Below are 24525 nucleotides of genomic sequence, written 5' to 3'. Positions count from 1 at the left end.
ATGTCGGTTAATGTCAGATCGAGGGAGCCAACTTTTTTTGTAATGGGCTTAGTCTTCCTAACTATGCCAACACTCGTAAACCATGTTCAGCACTTTTCTTTGTGGATCTCAGAGAAGAGTTTGTTTTTATACAACCATAATAAGTTTGTCAATCCGTGTGTAACACATCGTTATATATATTCTTGTCCGAAGTCCTTCCGTCTGTCTGACTATCTGTTGTAATCACGCTAAAGCCTTCAATTGTAAATTTATCGTGCTGAAATTTGAAACAAATTCCTTTTTTGTCTGCTAACAGGTAAAGTTTCGGGTGAACCGAAATATCTTTTTCAAAGATTGTGTTTTTCACGATCGTCTAGGATAAGATCAATCATTCCAATTAGGTCTCACTATTTGGTATCTGATAGACAATTTCTGATATCTACTACTCGGCTGTGGAACAATCGACCATCGCATTTGAGAACTATAAATAATCATCAACAATTTAAGAACAGACTGCAAAATCATTTTTCTTTGATGACATAAGTTAATATATTATATTTACGTATGTATACAATTAATTTGACTCGCCAAATATATACATGTTTTGAGGGAATTAGATTAAGATTTAATAGATTAATATTTAATTTTAATTTTATATGTTTACTATTTTTATTAATATTTTTGTTAAAAATTCTTATTATTTCAACTATTGTTATTTTTAATATTTTCATTATTGTGACACATTTTATTTTTAACTAACTTTTGTATACAGTACTATTTATAAGTTAATACTTTTTGTACTGATATGGATCAATAAAGAAAGAAAAAGTAGCAAAAACTATATTGGCCTATGTTTCGATAAAGCCCCCATATAAACCGATCCACCAATATGACTTTTTGTGCCTATAGACGCCAGTAATTTAATACAAATTTCTTCAAATTGAATATTTAGAGGTATTTTATGTCCCACACAGCTGTGCTAATCGATTCAGAAAGAGCTGTTGTATATATCCGTCCATGTTTCGATAAAGCTCCCATATAGACGCATCTCCCGATTTGATTTTTTCAGGGCATGAAATCAGAATTTCATACCATTATAACATTTATTGAAGTTTGTGGCCCTCATAATAGTTTCTTTGCTCATACGTAACCTCCACAATATCAATTAATAGCAACAACAATAACAACAAAACATTAAGAACACAAAAATTAATGAAAACATTTGTATGTGACACTTATGGTACATGAAGACTCACACATACACTCAATTATAGTGTACACATCAATGTACATACATACATTACAAACACCTCATTCTACGTGCACTTACACCAATACCACGACCATCATTACAACTATCTCCATCACTAAGCGAACAATTCTGGTACGTATATGGAGAGGGGGGGATATTTTCAGGGTAATTAAGTACAATTAAAATTCCGCTGACATTTCTCGCCTAAGTTTTGTCCACACTCATAAACAATGAACAGAAGAGAAGCGCACACACAAACCACTAACAAAAGCATTAATAATGAGAAAATAAGGCAAAAAATACATTAAAAACTCAACAGTAAATAACGAAAACATAACAAATCCAGCTAAGTCAACGGGCGAACACAAGCGTTGGATATAATCATTTGTTGATGATGATAGTAAGCGATTGTCAGCAACCGATTGTGAACGATGATGATGATGATGATGTTGATTTTGATACTCCTGCTTGGAGGCATTCTAGTAGTGTTTTATACACCCTCCATTGTCGCTATTGCGTGCTTATAAATTTCATACTTTCTATACGATTTTATTTAGGTATTAGTAAGGGTTGCCAATATAAGTAAAAAAATTATTACCGAACAACAAGAGAAGATCAACTTGCGCTTACAAAAAACTGACCGAAAATAATGCTTAAATTGACTCTAAAGTGTTGCCAAAATTTCAATTCTATAAAAAATTTTGTCAAAATTTTATTTCTCCATATAAAATATTGTCCAAATTTTATCTCTATAGAAAATTTTGTCAAAATTTTATTTTGATAGAAAATTTTGTCAAAATTTTATTTCTACTGAGAATTTTGTCAAAAGTTTATTTCTATAGAAAATTTTGTCCAAATTTTATTTTTTAGAAAATTTTGTAAAAAATTTAATTCTATAGAAAATTTTGTCAAAATGTTATTCCTATAGAAAATTTTGTCAACAAATTTTTTCCATACAAAATTTTGTCTAAATTTTATTTCTAAAGAAAATTTTGTCAAAATTTTATTTCTACAGAGAAGTTTGTCAGAATTTTATTTCTAGAGAAAATTTTGCCAACATTTTTTTTCTATAGAAAACTTTGTCAAAATTTTATTTTTATAGAAAACTTTATCAAAATTTTATTTCTATAGAAAATTTTGTCAAAAATTGTTTTCCATCGAAAATTTTATCAAAAATTTTTTTCCTTATAAAATTTTGTCTAAATTTTATTTCTATAGAAATTTTTATCAAAATTCTATTTCTTTACAGAAATTTTTGCCAAATTTTATTTCAATAGAAAATTTTGTCAAAATTTTCTTTCTATAGATAATTTTGTCAAAAGTTTATTTCTATAGAAAATTTTGTCCAAATTTTATTTTTTAGAAAATTTTGTAAAAAATTTGTTCGCCGAATGCGAAAAGTATGGAAATATAGAGAAAAATAAAAACACGATAGTTTAATATTTTCAATATATAACAAGAGCAGAAGGTTTTATTAAGGTGTTTTCTATTATAATTAATGGTAAACAATATTACCTATAATTTCCAACGATATGGATAAATTTGCAACCGCACCAATTGGCTTATCGATAACAAGTAAAGTGAGAGATGCTCTCAACCAAGATGGCGGAAGGCGGGGCTTTTGACAAGATAAATTAATATTCAAATTATGACATTTCTACTCTGGCAGGGATGTACCAAAAAGTAGTATACAAATTCTAACGAACACTATTAAGTCCAATTAATCTTTACTCGAACTTAAACATTGCCGGCCGCCTTGCAACATCAAGGTATGTTGTAACTAAAACTAAACTTAAAATACAAAATGAGGCTAAGTGCAGTGCAAAGTGAGTTTCCTTCAGTTCATTTACCATAAATCCAATTTATTAATTCATTTATCTTTTCAAATTCAACCTAAGACTAGATTACAAAAAAAAACTAATAAAAATAATTACGTAAGGTCAGAAGGGGACCTGGTAGAACCCAAAAGGGGGGCTCTCGCGACAATATATCGATGGGTCAAAAGGGGACCCGTTAGAACCCCAAAAAGGGGGCTCTCGCGAAGAGATACAATAAAACGATGGCCAAAAGGGGGCCGTTAGAACCCAAAAGGGGGGCTCTCGCGCATTTACCCTAGCAGTTACACAACCCGGACAGAACCCAACCGAAGATTGTATAATGAGCCACCGGGAGACCGGGCGACGTATACACCCTATGTGTTATGATTCGCCCATACACCTCAGGACCAAAAACGATCGCAACCCGTCCCACTCGGTAAAATTGCGGATCTGCCAAAGGTAATCCCAAAAAGGATTCCTTGATCCGTTCTGGCACGGCTTCGGCGGGGGTCAACACACGACCTAGATCGTGCACACGAGCAGTAAACGTCAGTCGCTGCTCTGGATCATAAGCGGACGATACTGTCAACCGGCAAAATTGGACCCCCTCAATATTTGTAACCGGTAGCCCTAAGTTCTCGACCATAGAACGACAGATTTGGCTTTGGCGCGCGCAGTTGTCGATTACTGCACGGACCGGAACGGACACACCATGGGGGGACACGCGGACTACGAGGCTGGGCGCCAGAGTAACGACATTCTGCAGAGGCAGAACTCCGACGCCGCCAAAATCGGAATATGACCGTGCCACAGCAAGATCGGACGGACGATTCGTATGGCTCCCACTACGAATCCGCTGAGCAGACCTCGAGCTCCCATGTTCAATTCGAGGCGCCACAGCCGCAGCGTGTAACAAAACATTGTGGTCCCCGGAGCAACTGGGGCACCTACGCCGGCTAGGACAACCCTTCGACTGGTGGGTCTGTGCTAGACATCTGTAGCAATAGCGATGTCGTACCACCATACGTATCCTCTTCTCAATCGAAAGAGAGAGGAACTTCCGACACCGCCGCAATGCGTGACGACCTCCACAAACCCTGCAAACCAATTGAGCAGGAGTTCGACCAACATCAGTAGCCTCTACTACAGCAGGCGCCACCACGGGCTCATCCACAACTACCGGAGGTGGACTCTCAATTTCTTGGGGCGATAGCTGAACCTCCGGAATGGCAGGCGACGGTATCGCCATCGGCTCCTCCAACAATGCCCGTTCGACCGCCGACATATCAAGGGGGCACGCAGTATCATCATCCGATTGATCCATAATAACCTCGAAATTTTCCAAGTCGTCAGCGAAGCACGAGGTATTTTCCATGATACTGCGAGAAAATATACGAATTACAAAGAGTTCGCCGAAGTGTCGGTCAATGAGACCAACTTAGCTATAGGTCGTCTTACAACGCCATTCTCCGTACGTATATCCGCGACCCGAATGTGACCATCTACGCCCGGGTGAACCGACACGACTCGACCTAATTTCCAAGAAGTTGGTGGAAGCTGTTCATGACGAATAACGACTAGGTCATTTACCATAACATCGCGCTGAGGAAATTTCCACTTATATCTCATATGCAGATTCTTCAAATATTCCTCTTTCCAACGTACACAATACTGTTGTGCAAGAGCCTGTACCTTACGAAACCGATTCACCAACGAAAGAGACTGTTCGGTTATAACTGGCTCAGCAGGGGCGAGTAGAGGGGCACCTATAAGAAAATGACCCGGTGTCAAAGCGTCAAGCTCCTGCGGGTTATCCGATTGGGGACAAAGAGGTCTTGAATTCAAACAAGCCTCAATACGAGCCAACACCGTCGAAAACTCTTCAAACGTGAAACGAACATTCCCTATTTGCCTTCTGAAATGCAACTTAAAACTCTTCACCCCAGCTTCCCAAAGGCCTCCCATATGAGGCGCACCAGCTGGGATAAATCGCCACGATAGGCCCTGGTGTGCAAACTTAGAGGACACGACATCACTGCTTCCCCTAATTACATCCCGGAAATTTCGTTCAAGCTCACGCGACGCACCGACAAAATTTGTCCCATTGTCCGAGAAAATGGTCGCAGGACAACCCCGACGAGCAACAAACCTATGAAATGCCGCAAGAAAGCCGGCAGTCGACAAGTCGGAAACCGCTTCCAAATGAATCGCCCTAGTAGCAAAACACACGAAAACGCACACATAACCTTTAGTTATGCGACAATAACGTCCGGTGAACGACTTCACCTCAAAGGGGCCTGCATAGTCTACGCCAGTCGTAGTAAAAGGTCTGTCGAGAACAGTTCTTTCCGGAGGAAGAGGAGCCATCACCTGACTACAAACCCGTTTCCTCTCCAAAAGACATGGTTTACACCTATGTATAACCGAACGAATAAGATTCCTCACCCGAGGTATCCAGTATTCTATACGAAGAATACGCAACATCAACTGATTTCCTCCATGAATGGAAATCAAATGAACAAATTCCACCAAAAGCTTCGTGAATCGACAGCTGTAGGGCAAAATTATAGGGTGCCGCTCCGAATACGAAAGAATAGGCGAGCGGCTCAAACGACCATACATCCGCATTACACCCATTTCATCAAGGAACGGGTTCAATGAAACAAGTGAACTGCCAGTACCTAACGAAGACCTATCCATCAAGTCCTTATATTCATTACCATAATTCATTTTTTGAGCAAGCACTATCAAGCGACTTTTAGTTGCCCTAATCTCAGACGATGATAAACTGTGATCCGCATAGCTACAATCACGCCTATGAGCGGGATGCGTCCGATAAAAGAATCTCATAACATATGAGATAACACGCAGCGCTCTATCCAGAGAAGAAAATCTATCGAGAACATCCTCGTATGAATTAACGAAAGAAGCATGTGCCTTCACAGACCGAATTTCTACGTCGGTGTCAAAAGAGGAAGTGTCACGAACCGGCCATTCCGATTGACTACACGATAGCCACTGAGGCCCATGCCACCAAAGTCGAGAGGCGGCCAAATCCGAAGGGGACACACCGCGGCTGCCAAGAACAGCAGGATTATCCTCCGACCTCACATGATACCAATTCGTACCACCGACGTTCTCCTGAATGCGACATACCCTATTCGCGACAAATGTTGTCCAAGCCGAAGGCGTTTTCTTTAACCAGGCTAGTACAATAGTCGAATCCGTCCAACAATAAATTCGACCAAAATCAATACCGATTTCTCGAATGACCGTTCTTGCGAGTTCGGACGCTAAAACAGCGCCGCAAAGCTCCAAACGAGGCAAAGAAACCGATTTCAACGGAGCAACTTTCGTCTTGCACGATAGCAAATTAACGACAATCTCGCCATTTGGGGCCAAAACTCGAATATATACTACCCCCGCGTATGCCTTAACCGAGGCATCTGAAAATACGTGAAGCTCGGCCGAAGTGCACGGTGTGTAACGAATCCACCGAGGAATATTTATCGAATTGACATCCGGATAACTATCTACAAATTTTTCCCACTCGGATGCCGTTGCCGAAGGCAGTATTTCATCCCAGCCGACGCGATCAAGCCAAACTTTCTGCATGATAATCTTTGCCACAATTATCACTGGACCTAACCAACCGACAGGGTCGAATAATTTCGCGATAGCCGACAACACTTCCCGTTTAGTGTATCCACACCTTTTTGCTATAGGCTCGACCGCGAAGTAGAATGCATCCAATTGAGCATTCCATCTCACACCCAATGGTTTCGAATTGCTAGCCTCGACAAATGCCAGCAATTGAGCATCAACCAAATATTCCGGCGGTAGTGAATCTAAAATTTCTCTATAATTCGATGTCCATTTCCGCAGTTCAAATTTAGCCGTCGCAAGCGCCGCGATTAATTGATCCCGAGCCATTATCGCAGTTTCAAGGTCATGAGTTCCGGTCAAAACGTCATCAACGTACATACATTTACGTAATATATCGGCCGCGAGTGGAAACTCCTCCTCAGTGTCTTCAGCTAACTGTAACAGTGTCCGTATCGCGAGATATGGTGCACAGTTTACACCGAAGGTCACCGTTTGTAGTTCATAGTCCTGGACTGTCCTTGTCGGAGAATCCCTAAAAACAATTCTCTGCAACGGAGCATGAGAAGAGTCCACTCGAATCTGCCTATACATCTGTGTAATATCGCAGTTGAACACGTATTTAAATAGTCGCCATCGCACAATAAGAAGGACTAAGTCCTGCTGCAAAGTGGGACCTACGTGAAGGATATCGTTAAGACTATTCCCGTTGGACGTTTTATTAGACGCATTAAATACGACGCGAAGTTTGGAAGTCTTCTTCTCGAGGTTAATGACAGGATGATGTGGAAGATAACACGAAAGTGTATCACTTGCAGAAATGGCGGATACTGGCCTCATGTGATCCAAATGCAAATATTCTTTAACAACACTATCATAAACTGATTTCACGTCCGGCCTTTTCGATAATGACGATTCATTACGATAAAATTGCCTCAAAGCAGTTGTTCGGGACTCACCCAAATATCCACGAGGACCGAGCTCTTCCTTTAGCGGAAGTGTAACTATATATCTACCTTCCGAATCTCTGCGCGTTGTCCGAACGTAATTTTCCTCACAGAACTTATCGGAGGGGGACAAAACCCCTTTACGTGGTGTTTCCTCCAACTCCCAAAACCGTAAAAGCGTTCTATCTAAATTTTCCTCTTCATCAACCGCTATAGTCGTAGTAAATGTTTGAATTTGCGATGTAGAAATCGGACCCGTTACTAGCCAGCCGAAAACACTGTTCTGTGCTATCAATGATTGAGCCGCAATCTGCCGGCAACCTTCTAATAGTATTCTCGGGTACAAGTCAGCGCCTAGTAGAATATCGACCGGTCTCGACACGAAAAGATTCGGATCAGCTAAGCGAATATCCGGAATCTGAGACAAAACTTCCTGCGACACCGTAAAGGAAGGTAAATTCCCGGATATAGATTGGAGCACTATAGCCATAGTTTCCAACAAAACCGACGCGTTGAGTGGAGATCCGATTTTCAAATTACACATTTTACTCGATTTGGCCGAAATTGCGCTATTTACCCCCGAAATTGTAACATTAGCCGCGTGAACCGGTAGTTTCACCCGATTTCGAAAGCGTTCCGTCAGAAACGAAGATTCTGAAGCGGGGTCAATCAAAGCGCGTGCCGGATATGAAACCCCATCGTGCATGATATTAATCATCGCAGTTCCCAAAAGCACGGCCCTATTTTGCGTCGTATGAAATGCCTGGCGAGGTAGGCACGCCGACGAGGTAGAAGGTTGCGGCTGATCAACCGAAGGCATAGTTCTCGGTTGAAAGCTAGCCGCTGAACTCGACAAGGTGTTGGTCGAACCCGTCGCCGAAGTCGCGCTATTAGACGGCGTAGCGAATGATGTCTCGAATTACATTTTGCACACGAATATTGTCTTGGACAATCCTTCATCTCATGACCTTTCATTAAGCAATTCAAGCACAACCGGTTACGTTTTACCACTATGTAACGTTCCGATACCGAGAGTTTACCAAATTTAACGCAAGCCGAAAGTCTATGATTATGTTTAGGACAAATAACGCACTTAGATTCCGACGAAGCACGCGACGATTTAGAAGAAGACGCATTGGTAAAATGCGCTTTTACCTTCTTTTCCTGAGAACGCTTCGAAGACGTGTCTTCCCGCAAATCATGCAAACACATCAACGTACGAACCCTTTCGGACAAAAAAGCGTCTAAATCCGCCCACGACGAAAGGGCTGATTTGTCCCTAACACTCTGCTCCCAAAGAGTCTGTGTGAGCCGCGGCAAACGTTGAAGGCAAATAAAAACGAGTATCTGGTCCCAATTATCGGTCGAAACTTCGTACGTATTCAATGCCGAAAGACAGCCATTGATTCCACGTTGAATCGATTTCAAACCCGCACTTGTCTCTACCGATACTGCCGAAATTGCAAAGAGAGACTTAAGTTGATTGTGAACTAGAACCCGCTTATTGTCGTATGCATCAACGAGGGCCTTCCACGCGAGGGCAAAACTTCGATGTGTCAGCGGAAACTTCGAGACAATTTCCCTAGCTTCGCCACTGGTCTTCCGCACAAGATGACACAAACGCTCGACGTCCGTTAATCTTGAATTGTTAACATAAACTGCTTGAAACAAATCCCGGAATGTAGGCCAGTCTAGAAAATTGCCCTCAAATACATCCGTATCGCACGGTGGCAACGCCAAATTGTGAACCATATCACAAAGTGGAGGGCCACTAACGGCCACTTCACCCCTAAACCCGGCTTTGCCATTAGGCAGCGACTGCCCATCCCGATCAGCCGGTATCGAAGTAGTCGCGTTATTAGCCCAAATCGCTTCGGATCCTTGAGTCGATTTATGAGACCCGATACTCCGTCTCGATGCTGCAACGACCGAAGACGCAGACGAAGTGATCGATGATCTACGTGACCGACGAAACTGGCCCAATTTTCGATTTATCGCGGACAAACAATTCATATAAGCCTGATGGGACGCGTCATACTTCCCGTCCACCGATTCAATATCGCTCATTTGCGTTGTTCCGTCACCCTGTAAACTAGCCACGCATTCCTCAAAGCAATCCTGAACCTTTGTCCACAACTTCCCCAATTCCTCACTTCGAATCTCGAGGCTATAGACGTCTAACTCCTCATCTTTCATGGCATTAAAATGGGCGTGGAATTTAATAAGAGCGTCCGAAACGCGAATAAAGCGATCAAAGGGAGATACAGACATTCTAACTTTACGTTCAACTACCAAATTGAAGAATGTAACCAAATACGAAATTACAATATAGCCAAGAAGCAACGGCCAATAAAATTACCAAACTCAGACAAGGTTCCGTTCAATAAAAATAGCAAAATACGCAAAAGTAACTCGAGTTACAAAGATTAATTCGAGTCCACAACTCGCGAAAATCCGACAAAAGATCAAACGTTCCCAGAAACCGAAAATACTGAATGTAGGGTGCACAAAATATTACCCCCGAACGCTTGACACAAGAAAAATTATAATAATAATAATAATAATAAACAAAGGTATAAATAAATCAATAATAATAAATACCTGTCCAATAAATATTCAAAATTTACCAAATATTTGAATGATCGAATAATTTCTCTCAGTGTGAGAGCGTAAAAGTTTCAAAATATACCGAGTTTTAATTCAAGCCCCGATTCCAACCGGGAAATATTCAAACCTTTGAATTCAACTTGAATTCTAATGTGGGAATTACACGTAGTGTATAGCCCCCTTAAGAATTCAAATGATGATCGATATCCGATAACACGATAGTACGAGATGTGCCCGATTAGTCACTATACTATAGCAATCGACTAAGAGCGCAACACTGATGAGAACAAAACAAAATAAAAGCTTTTGTATGTTCTCAAATGTATGCAAATGAACGAAACAATAATTAATAAATGAAATTTCAGCACAGAAAACGCGAAAAAGTGGTGAATATACGAAACAAAGAGAGTGATATATGTGTATAGTGAATATTAGTGTACGAAAGTGGTGAAAATATGTACTTTAAGTTATTTCTCTCCGAAATTATTTGCACAGACGTCAAAATGGAAATACAAAAACAAAAACCTTGAATGCGTTTTGCCGTCGGCAAATGAAAATTTACTTAAAAACAATGAAAAACGATATTTTCACGCAAATAAAGGCAAATAAACCACTTTAAATAAAAAAACACTAATATTCACTGATATCACTGAACTTGTACACCACTTTTAGGAATATTTATAATAAAAACCGATCGCGTAGCGTTGTAAAACAACCTTTTTTTTCTTTAAATGGACGGACGACCACTATATTTGTTGTTGCACCGACCGCGAACTCACTTTATAAGGGAAAATGCACTGCACTTACCTTATAAAACGATGAAACAGATGTTGAGGATGATGAACTGATTGGTTTGAGTTTAAGGTGAAATTGATGACCAGGTCAGGTAGACTGTGTCTATAACAAAAACCAAGAAAAACACCGGTTAAACCAATTCTTCCACTCCGAAGTCCAATTATCCGGTACGAATGGATCAAAATGTTCGCCGAATGCGAAAAGTATGGAAATATAGAGAAAAATAAAAACACGATAGTTTAATATTTTCAATATATAACAAGAGCAGAAGGTTTTATTAAGGTGTTTTCTATTATAATTAATGGTAAACAATATTACCTATAATTTCCAACGATATGGATAAATTTGCAACCGCACCAATTGGCTTATCGATAACAAGTAAAGTGAGAGATGCTCTCAACCAAGATGGCGGAAGGCGGGGCTTTTGACAAGATAAATTAATATTCAAATTATGACATTTCTACTCTGGCAGGGATGTACCAAAAAGTAGTATACAAATTCTAACGAACACTATTAAGTCCAATTAATCTTTACTCGAACTTAAACAAAATTTAATTTTATAGAAAATTTTGTCAAAATGTTATTCCTATAGAAAATTTTGTCAAAAAATTTTTTCCATATGAAATTTTGTCTAAATTTTATTTCTATAGAAATTTTTATCAAAATTCTATTTCTTTACAGAAAATTTTGCCAAATTTTATTTCAATAGATAATTTTGTCAAAAATTTTTTTCCATAGAAAATTTTGTCTACATTTTATTTCTGTAGAAAATTTTTGACAAAATGTTTTCCATTTCTATAGAAAAGTTTGTTAAAATGTTTCTATAGAAAATTTTTTCAAAATTTTATTTCTATAGAAAATTTTGTATAAATTTAATTTCTATAGAAAATTTTGTCTAAATTTTAATTTCTATAATAAATTTGGCAAAATTTTATTTCTATAGAAAATTTTGTCAAAATTTTATTCCTATAGAAAATTTTGTCAAAATTTTTTTCCATAGAAAACTTTATCAACATTTTATTTCTATAGAAAATTTTATCACTATTTTATTTCTATAGAAAATTTTGTCAAAATTTTATTTCTATAGAAATTTTTTTCAGAATTTTATTTCAATAGAAAATTTTGTCAACATTTTATTTTTGTCAAAATGTTATTCCTACAGAAAATTTTGTCAAAAAATTTTTTCCATAGAAAATTTCTGTAAAAAATTTTTGACAAAATTTTTTCTATTTCTTTATAAAATTTTGTGAAAATTTTATTTCAATAGAAAATTTTGTCCAAATTTTATTTTATTTTGTTAAAATTTTATTTCTATAGAAAATTTTTTCCAAATTTTATTTCTATAGAAAATTTTGTATAAATTTAATTTCTATAGAAAATTTTTATAAATTTAATTTCTATAGAAAATTTTGTTTAAATTTAATTTCTATAATAAATTTTGCCAAAATTTTATTTCTATAGATAATTGTGTCAAAATTTTATTGCTATAGAAACTTTTGTCAACATTTTATTTCTATTGTGTCTAAACTGTATTTCTGTAGAAAATTGTGTCTAAATTTTATTTCTGTAGAAAATTGTGTCTAAATTTTATTTCTGTAGAAAATTTTGTCAAACAATTTTTTCTATTTCTTTAGAAAATTTTGTGAAAATTTTATCTCTATAGAAAATTTTGTCCAAATTTTATTTTATTTTGTTAAAATTTTATTTCTATAGAAAATTTTTTCCAAATTTTATTTCTACAGAAAATGTTGTATAAATTTAATTTCTATAGAAAATTTTGTATAAATTTGTATAAAATTAAATTTATATAACATTTTCTATAGAAATTAATATAGAAAATGTTATCTAAATTTAATTTCTATAATAAATTTTGCCAAAATTTTATTTCTATAGAAAATTTTGTCAAAATTTTATTTCTATAGAAACTTTTGTCAACATTTTATTTCTGTAGAAAATTTTGTAATTTTTTTTCCATAGAAAATTGTGGCTAAATTTTATTTCTGTAGAACATTTTGTAACAATTTTATATCTAAAGAAAATTTTGGCAAAATTTTATATCTAAGGAAAATTTTGTTAAAATTGTATTACTATAGAAAATTTTGGTAAAATTTCATTTCTATAGGAAATTTTGTTAAAATTTTATTTCTATAGAAAATTTTGTTAAAATTTTATTTTTCTTCTTATTAAGGAAAAATTCGTTAAAATATCCACATTTTAATTTTATATATTGTTGTGGAAAATTTTGTCAAAATTTTATTTCTATAGAAAATGTTGTCCAAATTTTATTTCTATAGAAAATGTTGTCTATATTTTATTTCTATAAAGTTTTTTTTAAAATTTTATTTTTTTCTCAAAATTGTATTTCAATAGAAAATTTTGTCAAAAATTTATTTCTGTAGAAGATTTTGCCAAACTTTTATTTCTATAAAAAATTTTGTCAAACTTTTGCAACATTTTATTTCTATAGCAAATTTTGTATATATAGAACTTTTGCCAACATTTTAATTATATAGAAAATTTTGTCAAAATTTTATATCTATCGAAAATTTTGCCAAATGGTTTTCCATTGAAAATTTTGTCTAGATTTTAGTTCTATAGAAAATTTTGTTAAACTTTGCATCATTTTATTTCTCTAGAAAATTTTGTCAAAATTTTATTTCTGTAGAAGATTTTGACAAAATTTTATTTCTATAGAAAATTTTGTCAAACTTTTGCAACATAGAAAATTTTGTCTAAATTTTATTTCTGTAGAAAATTTTATCTAAATTTTTTTTCTTTAGAAAATAAACACAAATGTTATTTGTGTAGAAAAGTTTGATAAAATTTTATTTCTATAGAAAATTTTGTCAACATTTTATTTCTATAATATTTTGTCAAAATTTTATTTCCTAAGAAGGTTTTATCAAAATTTTATCGCTATAAAAATTTGTGTCAAAATTTTATTTCTATAGAAAGTTTAGTCAAAATGTTATTTCTATAGATTTTTTTTCCAAAATTTTACATCTATAGAAAATTTTGTCCAAATTTCATTTCTATAGAAAATTTTGTCTAAATTTAATTTCTATGAAAATTTTGTCTAAATTTAATTTCTATAGAAAAGTTTGATAAAATTTTATTTCTCTAGAAAATTTTGGCAAACATTTATTTCCATAGAAAATTTTGTTTAAAGTTTATTTCTATGGAAATTTTTGTCAAAATTTTATTTCTTTGCAGAAAATTTGGTCAAAATTCTATTTCTTTACAGAAAATGTTGTCAAAATTTTATTTGTATAGAAAATTTTGTCTATATTTTGTTTCTATAGAAAACTTTGTTAAATTTTTTTTATGGAGAATTTTCCCAAAATATTATTCTTATAGAAAATTTTCTGAAACTTTTTTCTATAGACAATTTTGTCAACATTTTATTTCTTTAGAAAATCTTGTCAAAATTGTATTTCTCTAAAAAATTTGTTAAAATTTTATTTCCATAGAAAATATTGCCTAATTTTATTTCTATAAAAAATGGATTTCTTTGTCAAAATGTTATTTCTATAGAAAATTGGGTTAAAATTTTAATTCTACAGAAAATGTTCTCAAAAGTTTAATTAAAATTTTGTTAAAATTTTATTTCTATAGAAAATTTTGTGAAAATTTTATGGAAAATTGTATTTTAGGGAAATTTTTATTTCTAGAGAAAATTTGTCAAAATTTTAATTCTACAGAAAATTTTCTCAAAATTTTAATTTTGTAGACAATTTTATTTCTTTAGAAAATTTTGTCAAAATTTCGTTTCTATAGAAAATTTTTTAACATTTTTTTATGGTGAATTTTCTCAAAATAGTATTCGTACAGAAAATTTTCTGAAACTTTTGTTTCTATAGAAAATCTTGTTAAAATTTTATTTCTCTACAAAATTTTGTTAAAATTTTATTTCATTACATGTTATATTAATCTATATCTGTCCATAAAGCTCGAAAAATAATTGTATAATTAGATAAAATTTTATTTCTCTACAAAATTTTGTTAAAATTTTATTTCTATTGAAAATTTTGTCAAAATATTATTTCTATAGAAAATTTTATCAACATTTTATTTCTATAGAAAATTTTGTCTAAATTTTATTTCTCTAAAAAATTTTGCCAAAATTTTATTTCTATAGAAAATTTTGTCAAGATTTTTTTTCTATAGACAATTTTGTAAAACTTTTTGTGAGTGTATTTGTTAGCCCATCATTACTGTTTTTATGATGTAAACAAAATTGATGTTTTCCCCTAAAGGTTTTTACTCATATTTCTACATCAAATAAGTATTTGCCTCATGGCAGCACTGTCATAATTTGCGTATTAAATTTTCTTTTTTATGGTATTTGTGTGAGTTTTGTATTGTATTGGTAGACCATAATGGACTATTGTATTTGATTTTTCATTGAATTTGATTGTTTTTCATTTGTAAATTGACGAGTTGTGTTTTCTTTCTATATTCATTCACTTAAAGCACAAGTACACCATAGTCTTCTTATTATTGTTAGAAGCGTTTATGGTTGTTTTTTATTTATTTATTTGTTTATTTAGGAGATTATTACTTTTTTAGGGCTTTACCTTGAAGTGAATTCTAACACTAACTAGCGATTTGGAATCTAATTTAAGATTTGCAAATATGTCTTCACAAATTCAAACTCAAATACCATCTTGCATAAATCCTTCAATTTCTTATATAAAAGTCCACACCCGTTTCAAATATATTGAAGTCCCATGTCCCAAGTGTTATTATAAGAATATTTGAATTGTTTGCCATTTCTCATCTAATATGTTTATTTATGTATATTATTAATAAAAAAAAAATAAAAGTATAAATTAGTTATGTGTGCATGTATATGTACCAGTTTTCTTTATGAAATACTAAAACACATTTAATAAATGCATAGTATTGTATGTATATGTGGACATTGGAGAAATTAATGATATGCTGACGTCAAATGCTAATTGAAATTAATTTAGAAAGAAGTGAACAATACCAACAACAACAACAGCATATTGCACACACACCATCATTTGAACTCATTCAATTTATGATGATTTTTTAATGTGAAATTCTGAGAAAGAAAAAAAAAATTGGAATGTGAAAGCCAGAGAAATGTGCACTGGCAAAAGTTTAAATTGCATTTGGTTTGCAAAACTGGCTGCAGCAGCAACTATCAACAGCATATCTACATACAGCCTAAATGAAATTCTAGAATTGGCCTAATTAATATAATAATTTTATATATTTTTTTTTTCGCTGTATTTACAGACAAATTTACTTACCCACGAACATACACTTTATGAGTGCCAGAAAGCAACATTACATATGAAAATGCAGACGAAATACGCAACACTTAAGATAACTTTCTTATGATGCTTTCACAGGGCAAAATAATAAATTTTTCTTAATTAATATCATTGCACACATGATCGATGATTAAACATTTTAAAATAAGTCTAGAGGTCATACTAATTTTTCTTAATATTTTTTCTAGATCAATTCATTTAGAGTTTTAGGATTTACAACATTGAGAGAAGTTTTGTTTGAAGATTTAGAAATTGAAATTTTTTTTTAGAGACCGTCCGACTATTTGAAATTCAAACCAAATCTGTTGAAGTCAAGCCAAATTTTATTTCTATAGAAAATTTTATCAAAATTTTATTTCTATAGAAAATTTTGTCAAAATTTTATTTCTATAGAAAAGTTTGTCAAAATTTTGTCAAAATTTTTTAAGATGGCTATCGTAGAAACCTATTTTACCACTACCTGACACTCTACTTTGCCTTTCGAATTTAATACAAAATTTTAATTAATTTTAATAAAAAATAAAAAAATAAAAAGTATTGAAATTTGTCACAAATAGGTCTATAGTAGAGTAATTTAAATTGGTGGTGAATGCTTTTAAAAATCTACTAAAATGCTTAGAATTCTACTAAACTAGCAAGCAATAAAAATCTACCATTCTGTTACAGTTCTATAATCTGCGGTAACCCTTTTCGGCTCAGTCCAACCCTTGGTCTACGATGTATTTTATTGAATGCAATTGGCATCTGTTACACGGTTGCCACACGAACCAAAAATAATCTACCTAAATTTGGAGAAAAACAACCAAAAAACCTTATTTTGCTAAATTTTATTTCTATAGAATATTTTGTCAAAATTTTATTTCTATAGAAAATTTTTTCAAAATTTTATTTCTATAAAAACTTTTTTCAAAATTTTATTTCTATAGAAAATGTTGTCAAATTATTATTTCTATCGAAAATTTTTTGAAAATTTTATTTTTATAGAAATATATTTTCAAAATTTTATTTCTATAGAAAATTTTGTCAAAATTTTATTTCTATAGAAAATTTTGTCAAAATTTTATTTCTATAGAAAATTTTGCCAAATTTTTATTTCTATAGGAAGTTTGGTCAATATTTTATTTCTATAGAAAATTTTGTCAAAATTTTATTTCTATAGAAAATTTTGTCAAAATTTTATTTCTATAGAAAATTTTTTCAAAATTTTATTTCTATAGGAAATTTTGTCAAAATTTTATTTCTATAGAAAATTTTGTCAAAATTTTATTTCTATAGAAAATTTTATCAAAATTTTATTTCTATAGAAAATTTTGTCTAAATTTTATAAAATTCTATAATCTGCGGTAACCCTTTTCGGCTCAGTCCAACCCTTGGTCTACAATGTATTTTATTGAATGCAATTGGCATCTGTTACACGGTTGCCACACGAACCAAAAATAATCTACCTAAATTTGGAGAAAAACAACCAAAAAACCTTATTTTGCAAAATTTTATTTCTATAGAATATTTTGTCAAAATTTTATTTCTATAGAAAATTTTTTCAAAATTTTATTTCTATAAAAACTTTTTTCAAAATTTTATTTCTATAGAAAATGTTGTCAAATTATTATTTCTATCGAAAATTTTTTGAAAATTTTATTTTTATAGAAATATATTTTCAAAATTTTATTTCTATAGAAAATTTTTTCAAAATTTTATTTCTATAGAAAATTTTGTCAAAATTTTATTTCTATAGAAAATTTTGTCAAAATTTTATTTCTATAGAAAATTTTGCCAAATTTTTATTTCTATAGGAAGTTTTGTCAATATTTTATTTCTATAGGAAGTTTTGTCAATATTTTATTTCTATAGAAAATTTTGTTAATATTTTATTTCTATAGAAAATTTTGTCAAAATTTTATTTCTATAGAAAATTTTGTCAAAATTTTATTTCTATAGAAAATTTTGTCAAAATTTTATTTCTATAGAAAATTTTGTCAAAATTTTATCAAAATTTTATTTCTATAGAAAATTTTGTCTAAATTTTATAAGCCGGCTATCATCGAAACCTTTTTTCGGAAGGCTCAAGTGTGGTTTACTTTTGGGTTTAGTGAACTGCCTGAATTTATTCTGATAATTGGTTGATAGTTTTGCTGCAAGTTGAGGATGCTGATGAGGAATGTGGTAATTCCGAAACGTGCGTCCATTCAACCATCTTGCAGTTTATAGGGCTTTGCCCAAATAAATTTGACAAACATTCTTTTCCTCTATTTGTTAAGCTACACTTGTAGTTTAGTCAATGCACTGTTTTAAGCTGAAATCAAAAACAACAACAAAATTTTATTTCTATAGAAAATTCTGTCAAAATTTTATTTCTATAGAAAATTTTGTCAACATTTTATTTTAATAGAGAATTTTGTCAAAATTTTATTTTAATAGAGAAATTTTTTCAAATTTTTATTTTAATAGAGAATTTTGTCAAAATGTTAGTTCTATAAAAAATTTTGTCAAAATTTTAGTACTATAGAAAAATTTGTCAAAATGTTATTTCTATAGAATTTTTTTTTCAAAATTTTATGCCTGTAGGAATTTTTGTTAAAATTTTATTTCCATAGACAATTTTGTCAAAATTTTATTTCTATAGAAAATTTTGTCATATACGGAAAATTTGTGAAGTACCTCCTCGTTGGAGAGGAATATTTTGAATAATCTACCAAAACATATACAATTCTACCAAAACATATACAATTCCACCAATCTACCAAACAGTAAAAAATCTACTGTTTTGGATAAAATTCTACCAACTGTGGCAACCGTGATCTGTTACCATTATTGTCCAAAACCCCATAGTAAAATTTGATCACGTTGAGCCACTGTTAGTACGAGATACACTTTTGTCTTATATTTAATAATATTGCTGTACTATTATCCCATACAACTTTTCTTTGAGCCATTTTTTAATACCATATCCAATAAAAAATGATTTTGGATATTGAAGATATCCTCGAAATTTCTGATTGTATGCTCTTTCATATTGTGCCACTTTTTCGTATTTTATAATGAAGCTAAATTACATTGTAATACTATTTTCTTTTCTCCCGCCATTTCACTTTGAGCCACTGTGGTTAATGCTTCATCCCGGAAAAAAAACTACCTCCACATTACTTTCGCTCTATACATAACTGGCTCACAGACCCATATATCATGGGAGATAATGTTGGCTGTTTGTGTCACACAACCCAGAACAATTTCATCAACCCAAAATATAAATGAGCTCTGTCACATGAGCACTTAGATACTCTTACACTCACTCGTTTGCACTTTGTGCAACCGTGCGTGTATTTGACTGCATATGCTATAGTTTTAGATGTTGTTGTTGTTGTTTTTATTGTTATCTGTTGTTGGTGGAAAATTTCTCTCACTGGGCATCACCTTCAGAAGGGATAATTAAAGGCTACACATATTAGACTCTCACACTTCTGTATATGAATGCAAAAGAGAGGGTCGAGATATTGCGAGTGAAGTTGAGAGAAAATAAATAAAAACTAAATATAGAAAATTTATAGAAAATTCATAGAAAATCAATAAAAAAAAAACTAAGAAAATTTTAAATAAAATAATAAAATAATTATTTATTATGAAAAGATATATAAAATATAAAAAAGTAAATACATATGAATACAGAACAGAGGGTTGAGATATTGGGAATGAAGCTGAGACAAAATAAATAATAAATACAGGAAATGTATAGAAAATAAATTGAAAAAATTAGAACAGTTATAGAAAATAAATTTGAAAAAAAATAGAAGATTTAAATATTTTTTTCTATCAAAAATTCCTAGAATAAAAAATAAAATATATGAATACAGAAAAGAGGGTCATGATATTGGAATTAAGTTGACAAAAGATAAATAAAAAAAAAACACAAAATATAAAAAATATATAGAAAATAAATAAAAACAAATTAGAAAAATTAAATATTTAATTTCTATCTAAAAATACATAGAATATAAAAAAGTAATATATGGATATTACTTTTTTTTATATTCTAACATTGGGAGTGAAATTGAGAGAATGGAAATTAAAACAATTTATATAAAAGGTATAGAAAGTTTGAAATTTTATTTTCTATAAAAATTGACATAAAATATAAAAATTTTTGGAAATGTTTCAAAATTGACCCACCCTAATGTCTCACCCATTGAACTTAGATATCATAGATGTGGAACATTTCATCATCATCACTAGGCCAGAGTGGAACGGTGTCGTTTTTTTAGATGCTCATTAAGCATTGACATGTAGCCGGAGACATAAAAAATGTGCACATGCAAAAAGAGATTAATTCCACATATGCGTTGTTTCGGGAGGGTGGTTGGTTGCTTGTTCTTCTTACCCCTAAAAGTATATGAGTATGTTATATTTTTACCATTGCCTAGGTTTCTGGGGCAGTAATAAAAAAATAAGGGTTGAATTTAAAGGGGACACGTTGAGTTTGTTTTTTGCCACTAAACTCTAACACAAAAATTTTGCAAGAAAAATCTATACAAAATATCATTGAAATGTGTGCGAAAAACAAAATGCTGCGAAGAAAACAATAAAGGTGACTTTAGACATCTCCTTTACAATGTTCAGCACGGTATGGGTCATTGAAGAGTAGCCTTTATTTGTATGGATAGTCTTTGGTATAAATTCCAAAACATGAAAAAAGGACATAACAAAACTGACCTAGAGAATTATTGGGTTTTGCAAGAAGCCAATAGAAGATATTGGAAGGGGATGTATTGTAAATTTAAACTACGAACTTCTACTTCGAGTAGGTTTAAAATTTAAATATAATATATTAATTTATTAAATAAATATAATATATTAATTTATAAATTACTGATTAATAAGTTAAAAAAAGTGAGACTTGATAAATTCAAATAATATTATTAATAAAATATATTTTTATATTTATTTCAGATATTTTGGCAAATAACTAAAAAGTAAGTAATTACCACATAAATTCTCTATATATAACATTACTAAATATTTTTAATTTAATTTTTAATTGATTAATTAATTCAATTTAAATAAATTTTTAATATACATTTTTTTTAAATTTAATTAAATTGCAAATACTTTATTATAAATTAATTTAGGTTGGGTTAGGTTAGGTGTCAGCCCGATGTATCAGGTTCACTTAGACTATTCAGTCCATTGTGATACCACATTGGTGAACTTCTCTCTTATCACTGAGTGCTGCTCGATTACATGTTAAGCTCCATGACAAGGGACCTCCTTTTTATAGCCGAGTCCGAACGGCGTTCCACATTGCAGTGAAACCACTTAGAGAAGCTTTGAAACCCTCAGAAATATCACCAGCATTACTGAGGTGTGATAATCCACCGCTGAAAAACTTTTTGGTATTCGGTCGAAGCAGGAATCGTACCCACGTCCTTGTGTATGCAAGGCGGGCATGCTAACTATTGCACCACGGTGGCTCCCGTATTTGTCACGTAATTTCTTATATAGTATTTTATCTTATCTAGTATATTATATTTTTTTCTTAATTTTTTTTTAAATTATTGTTTTTTTTTAGTTTTTGTAATTAATATTATTATTTTAGTTAGGTTTTAATGTAATTAAAAATGTATTTGATTATACCTTATTCAAATTTAATTTAGCATTTACTGTATAATTTAATATTATGTTACATATTAAAATTATTTTTAAGTATTTTTTAACGTTATCTTATATTTTTTAATTTTTTTTTTAATTTAATTAATTTTTAAAGGGGTTAATAATTTATTTGATTAATTTACTTAAATTTAATTAAATTGAAAATACCTTATTTTATTTTAAATTAATGTAATTTAGCATTTACTATATAAATTAATGTTATGTTATAGTTTTTAATTATTTTTTAACGTTATCTTATATTTTTGATTATTTTGTTTTTTATTTTAATTAATTTTTAACGTAGTTAATAATTTATTTGATTAATTTACTAAAATTTAATTAAATTGAAAATACATTATTTTATTTTAAATTCATTTAGTTTAGCATTTACTATATCATTTAATGTTATGTTATATATTTAAATTGATTTTTATTTATTTTTTAACGTTATCTTATATTTTTATCTATATTTTTTAATTTAAATAATTTTTAATGTGGTTAATAATTTATTTGATTAATTTACTATAATTTAATTAAGTTGACAATACATTATTTTATTTTAAATTAATTTAATTTAGCATTTACTATATAATTTAATGCTATGTTGTATTTTTAAATTAATTTTTTAATTTATTTTTTTATTTTTGATTATTTTTTTCTTAATTTAATTCATTTTTAACGTGGTTAATAATTTATTTAATTAATTTACTATAATTTAATTAAATTGAAAATACATTATTTTATTTCAAATTAATTTAGTTTAGCATTTACTATATAATTTAATGTTATGTTATATATTTAATTGATTTTTATTTATTTTTTAACGTTATCTTATATTTTTATGTATATTTTTTAATTTAAATAATTTTTAATGTGGTTAATATTTTTTTTGATTAATTTACTTTAATTTAATTAAATTGACAATACATTACTTTATTTTTAATTAATTTAATTTAGAATTTTCTATGTTGTATTTTTTATTTATTTATTAACGTTATCCTATGGTTTTTATGTATTTTTTTTTAATTTGATTAATTTTTAATGTGGTTAATAATTTATTTGATTAATTTACTATAATTTAATTAAATTGAAAATACATTATTTTATTTTAAATTAATTTATTTTAGCATTTACTATATAATTTAATATTATGTTATATATTTAAATTGATTTTTATTTATTTTTTTAACGTTATCTTATATTTTTTATCTATATGTTTTAATTTAAATAATTTTTAATGTAGTTAATAATTTATTTTATTAATTTACTTTAATTTAATTAAACTGAAAATGTTATGTTATATTTTTAAATTATTTCTTAATGTTATCTTATATTTTTGATTATTTTTTTTTTTCAATTTAGTTAATTTTTAATGTATATATAATGTATATATAATGTATATATAATGTATATATAATGTATATATAATTTAATGTTATGTTACATTTTTAAATTATTTTTTATTTGTTTTTTAACGTTATCTTATATTTTTTATCTATATTTTTTAATTTAAATAATTTTTAATGTAGTTAATAATTTATTTTATTAATTTAGTTTAATTTAATTAAATTTGAAATACCTTATTTTATTTTAAATTAATTTAATTTAGCATTTACTATATAATTTAATCATATGTTATATATTTAAATTATTTTTTTGTTTATTTGTTAGTTAAATTTTTCAATTTTTTATGTAGTTAATAATTTATTTGATTAATTTACTATAATTTAATTAAATTGAAAGTACATTATTTTATTTTAAATTATTTTAGTTTAGCATGTTATCTGTTAGTTATATGTTATATTTTTAAATTATTTTTTTATTTATTTTTTAACTTTATTTAATATTGTTATCTAAATTTTTTAATTTAATGAATTTTAAAAATACCTTATTTTAGTTTAAATTAATATAATTTAACCTTTGCGACATAATTTCTCATTTAATGTTATCTTATATAATTTAATTTTATTTAGTTCAATTTAGTTAAACTAAGTCTTAAAATTTAATATAATTCTTAGTCTAATATAGCTTTTTTAATTTATAAAAAATTAAAAAAAAAATAATTTAATAAAATTGAATTAATTAATTTAAATTAATTATATGTATTTTATTTTAAATTAATTTAATTTATTTTAAATGAAATAAATTGAATTTAACTTAATTTTAATTTAATTTATGTAGGTTACGTTAGATATAGTGGCAACCCGATATTTCAGGCTCACTTAGACTATTCAGTCCATTATGATATTACAGTGGTGAACTACTCTGTCTTATTTAAATTTTATTTTAATTTATTAAAATAAATACATTTTCGCTAATGCCGAACTCCTTCAAAAAAGGTAAAATTTTCTCCTGATTTTGGTGGGAAAGCCAACTCTATTTCCCTGGTATCTATTTCCTGATTACTGTACCCATAGGTTAGGTTAGGTTAAAGTGGCAGCCCGATTAAGATTCAGGCTCACTTAGACTATTCAGTCCATTGTGATACCACATTAACTAAAAGTACCTATTACATATGGGCACTTCTAGTTTTAACCGCTGAACCTTCTTGATTATTTTTCTTTGTTGAACCAACCAGA

The 24525-nt window shown here is 30.1% G+C and overlaps 2 protein-coding genes across 5 annotated transcripts in view; one reads left to right on the top strand and one right to left on the bottom strand.

The window, feature by feature from the left end:
* The window catches only part of pdm3 (POU-domain protein pdm3), a 437278-nt gene that overhangs the window by 54225 nt on the left and 358528 nt on the right, over nucleotides 1–24525 (top strand). For all 4 annotated transcript variants that reach the window (XM_075309728.1, XM_075309727.1, XM_075309726.1 and 1 more), the window contains exon 2: nucleotides 21248–21270. The gene's annotated coding sequence lies outside the window, so the exon portion shown is untranslated. The remainder of the gene's footprint in view (nucleotides 1–21247; nucleotides 21271–24525) is intronic.
* On the bottom strand, nucleotides 2667–11110 carry LOC142241157 (uncharacterized). Its single transcript, XM_075312909.1, has 2 exons — nucleotides 11013–11110; nucleotides 2667–4427 (listed from the first exon to the last, which is right to left on the bottom strand). The coding sequence occupies exon 2, from the start codon at nucleotides 4421–4423 to the stop codon at nucleotides 3344–3346; it is 1080 nt and encodes a 359-aa protein (XP_075169024.1). The 5' UTR covers nucleotides 4424–4427; nucleotides 11013–11110; the 3' UTR covers nucleotides 2667–3343.

The sequence above is a fragment of the Haematobia irritans genome, chromosome 5 (genome assembly GCF_050003625.1).
Source record: "Haematobia irritans isolate KBUSLIRL chromosome 5, ASM5000362v1, whole genome shotgun sequence".
NCBI classification, from domain to species: Eukaryota; Metazoa; Arthropoda; class Insecta; order Diptera; family Muscidae; genus Haematobia; species Haematobia irritans.
The sequence above is the reverse complement of the archived record's forward strand: the minus strand, read 5'-3'. Positions and strand labels throughout refer to the sequence as shown.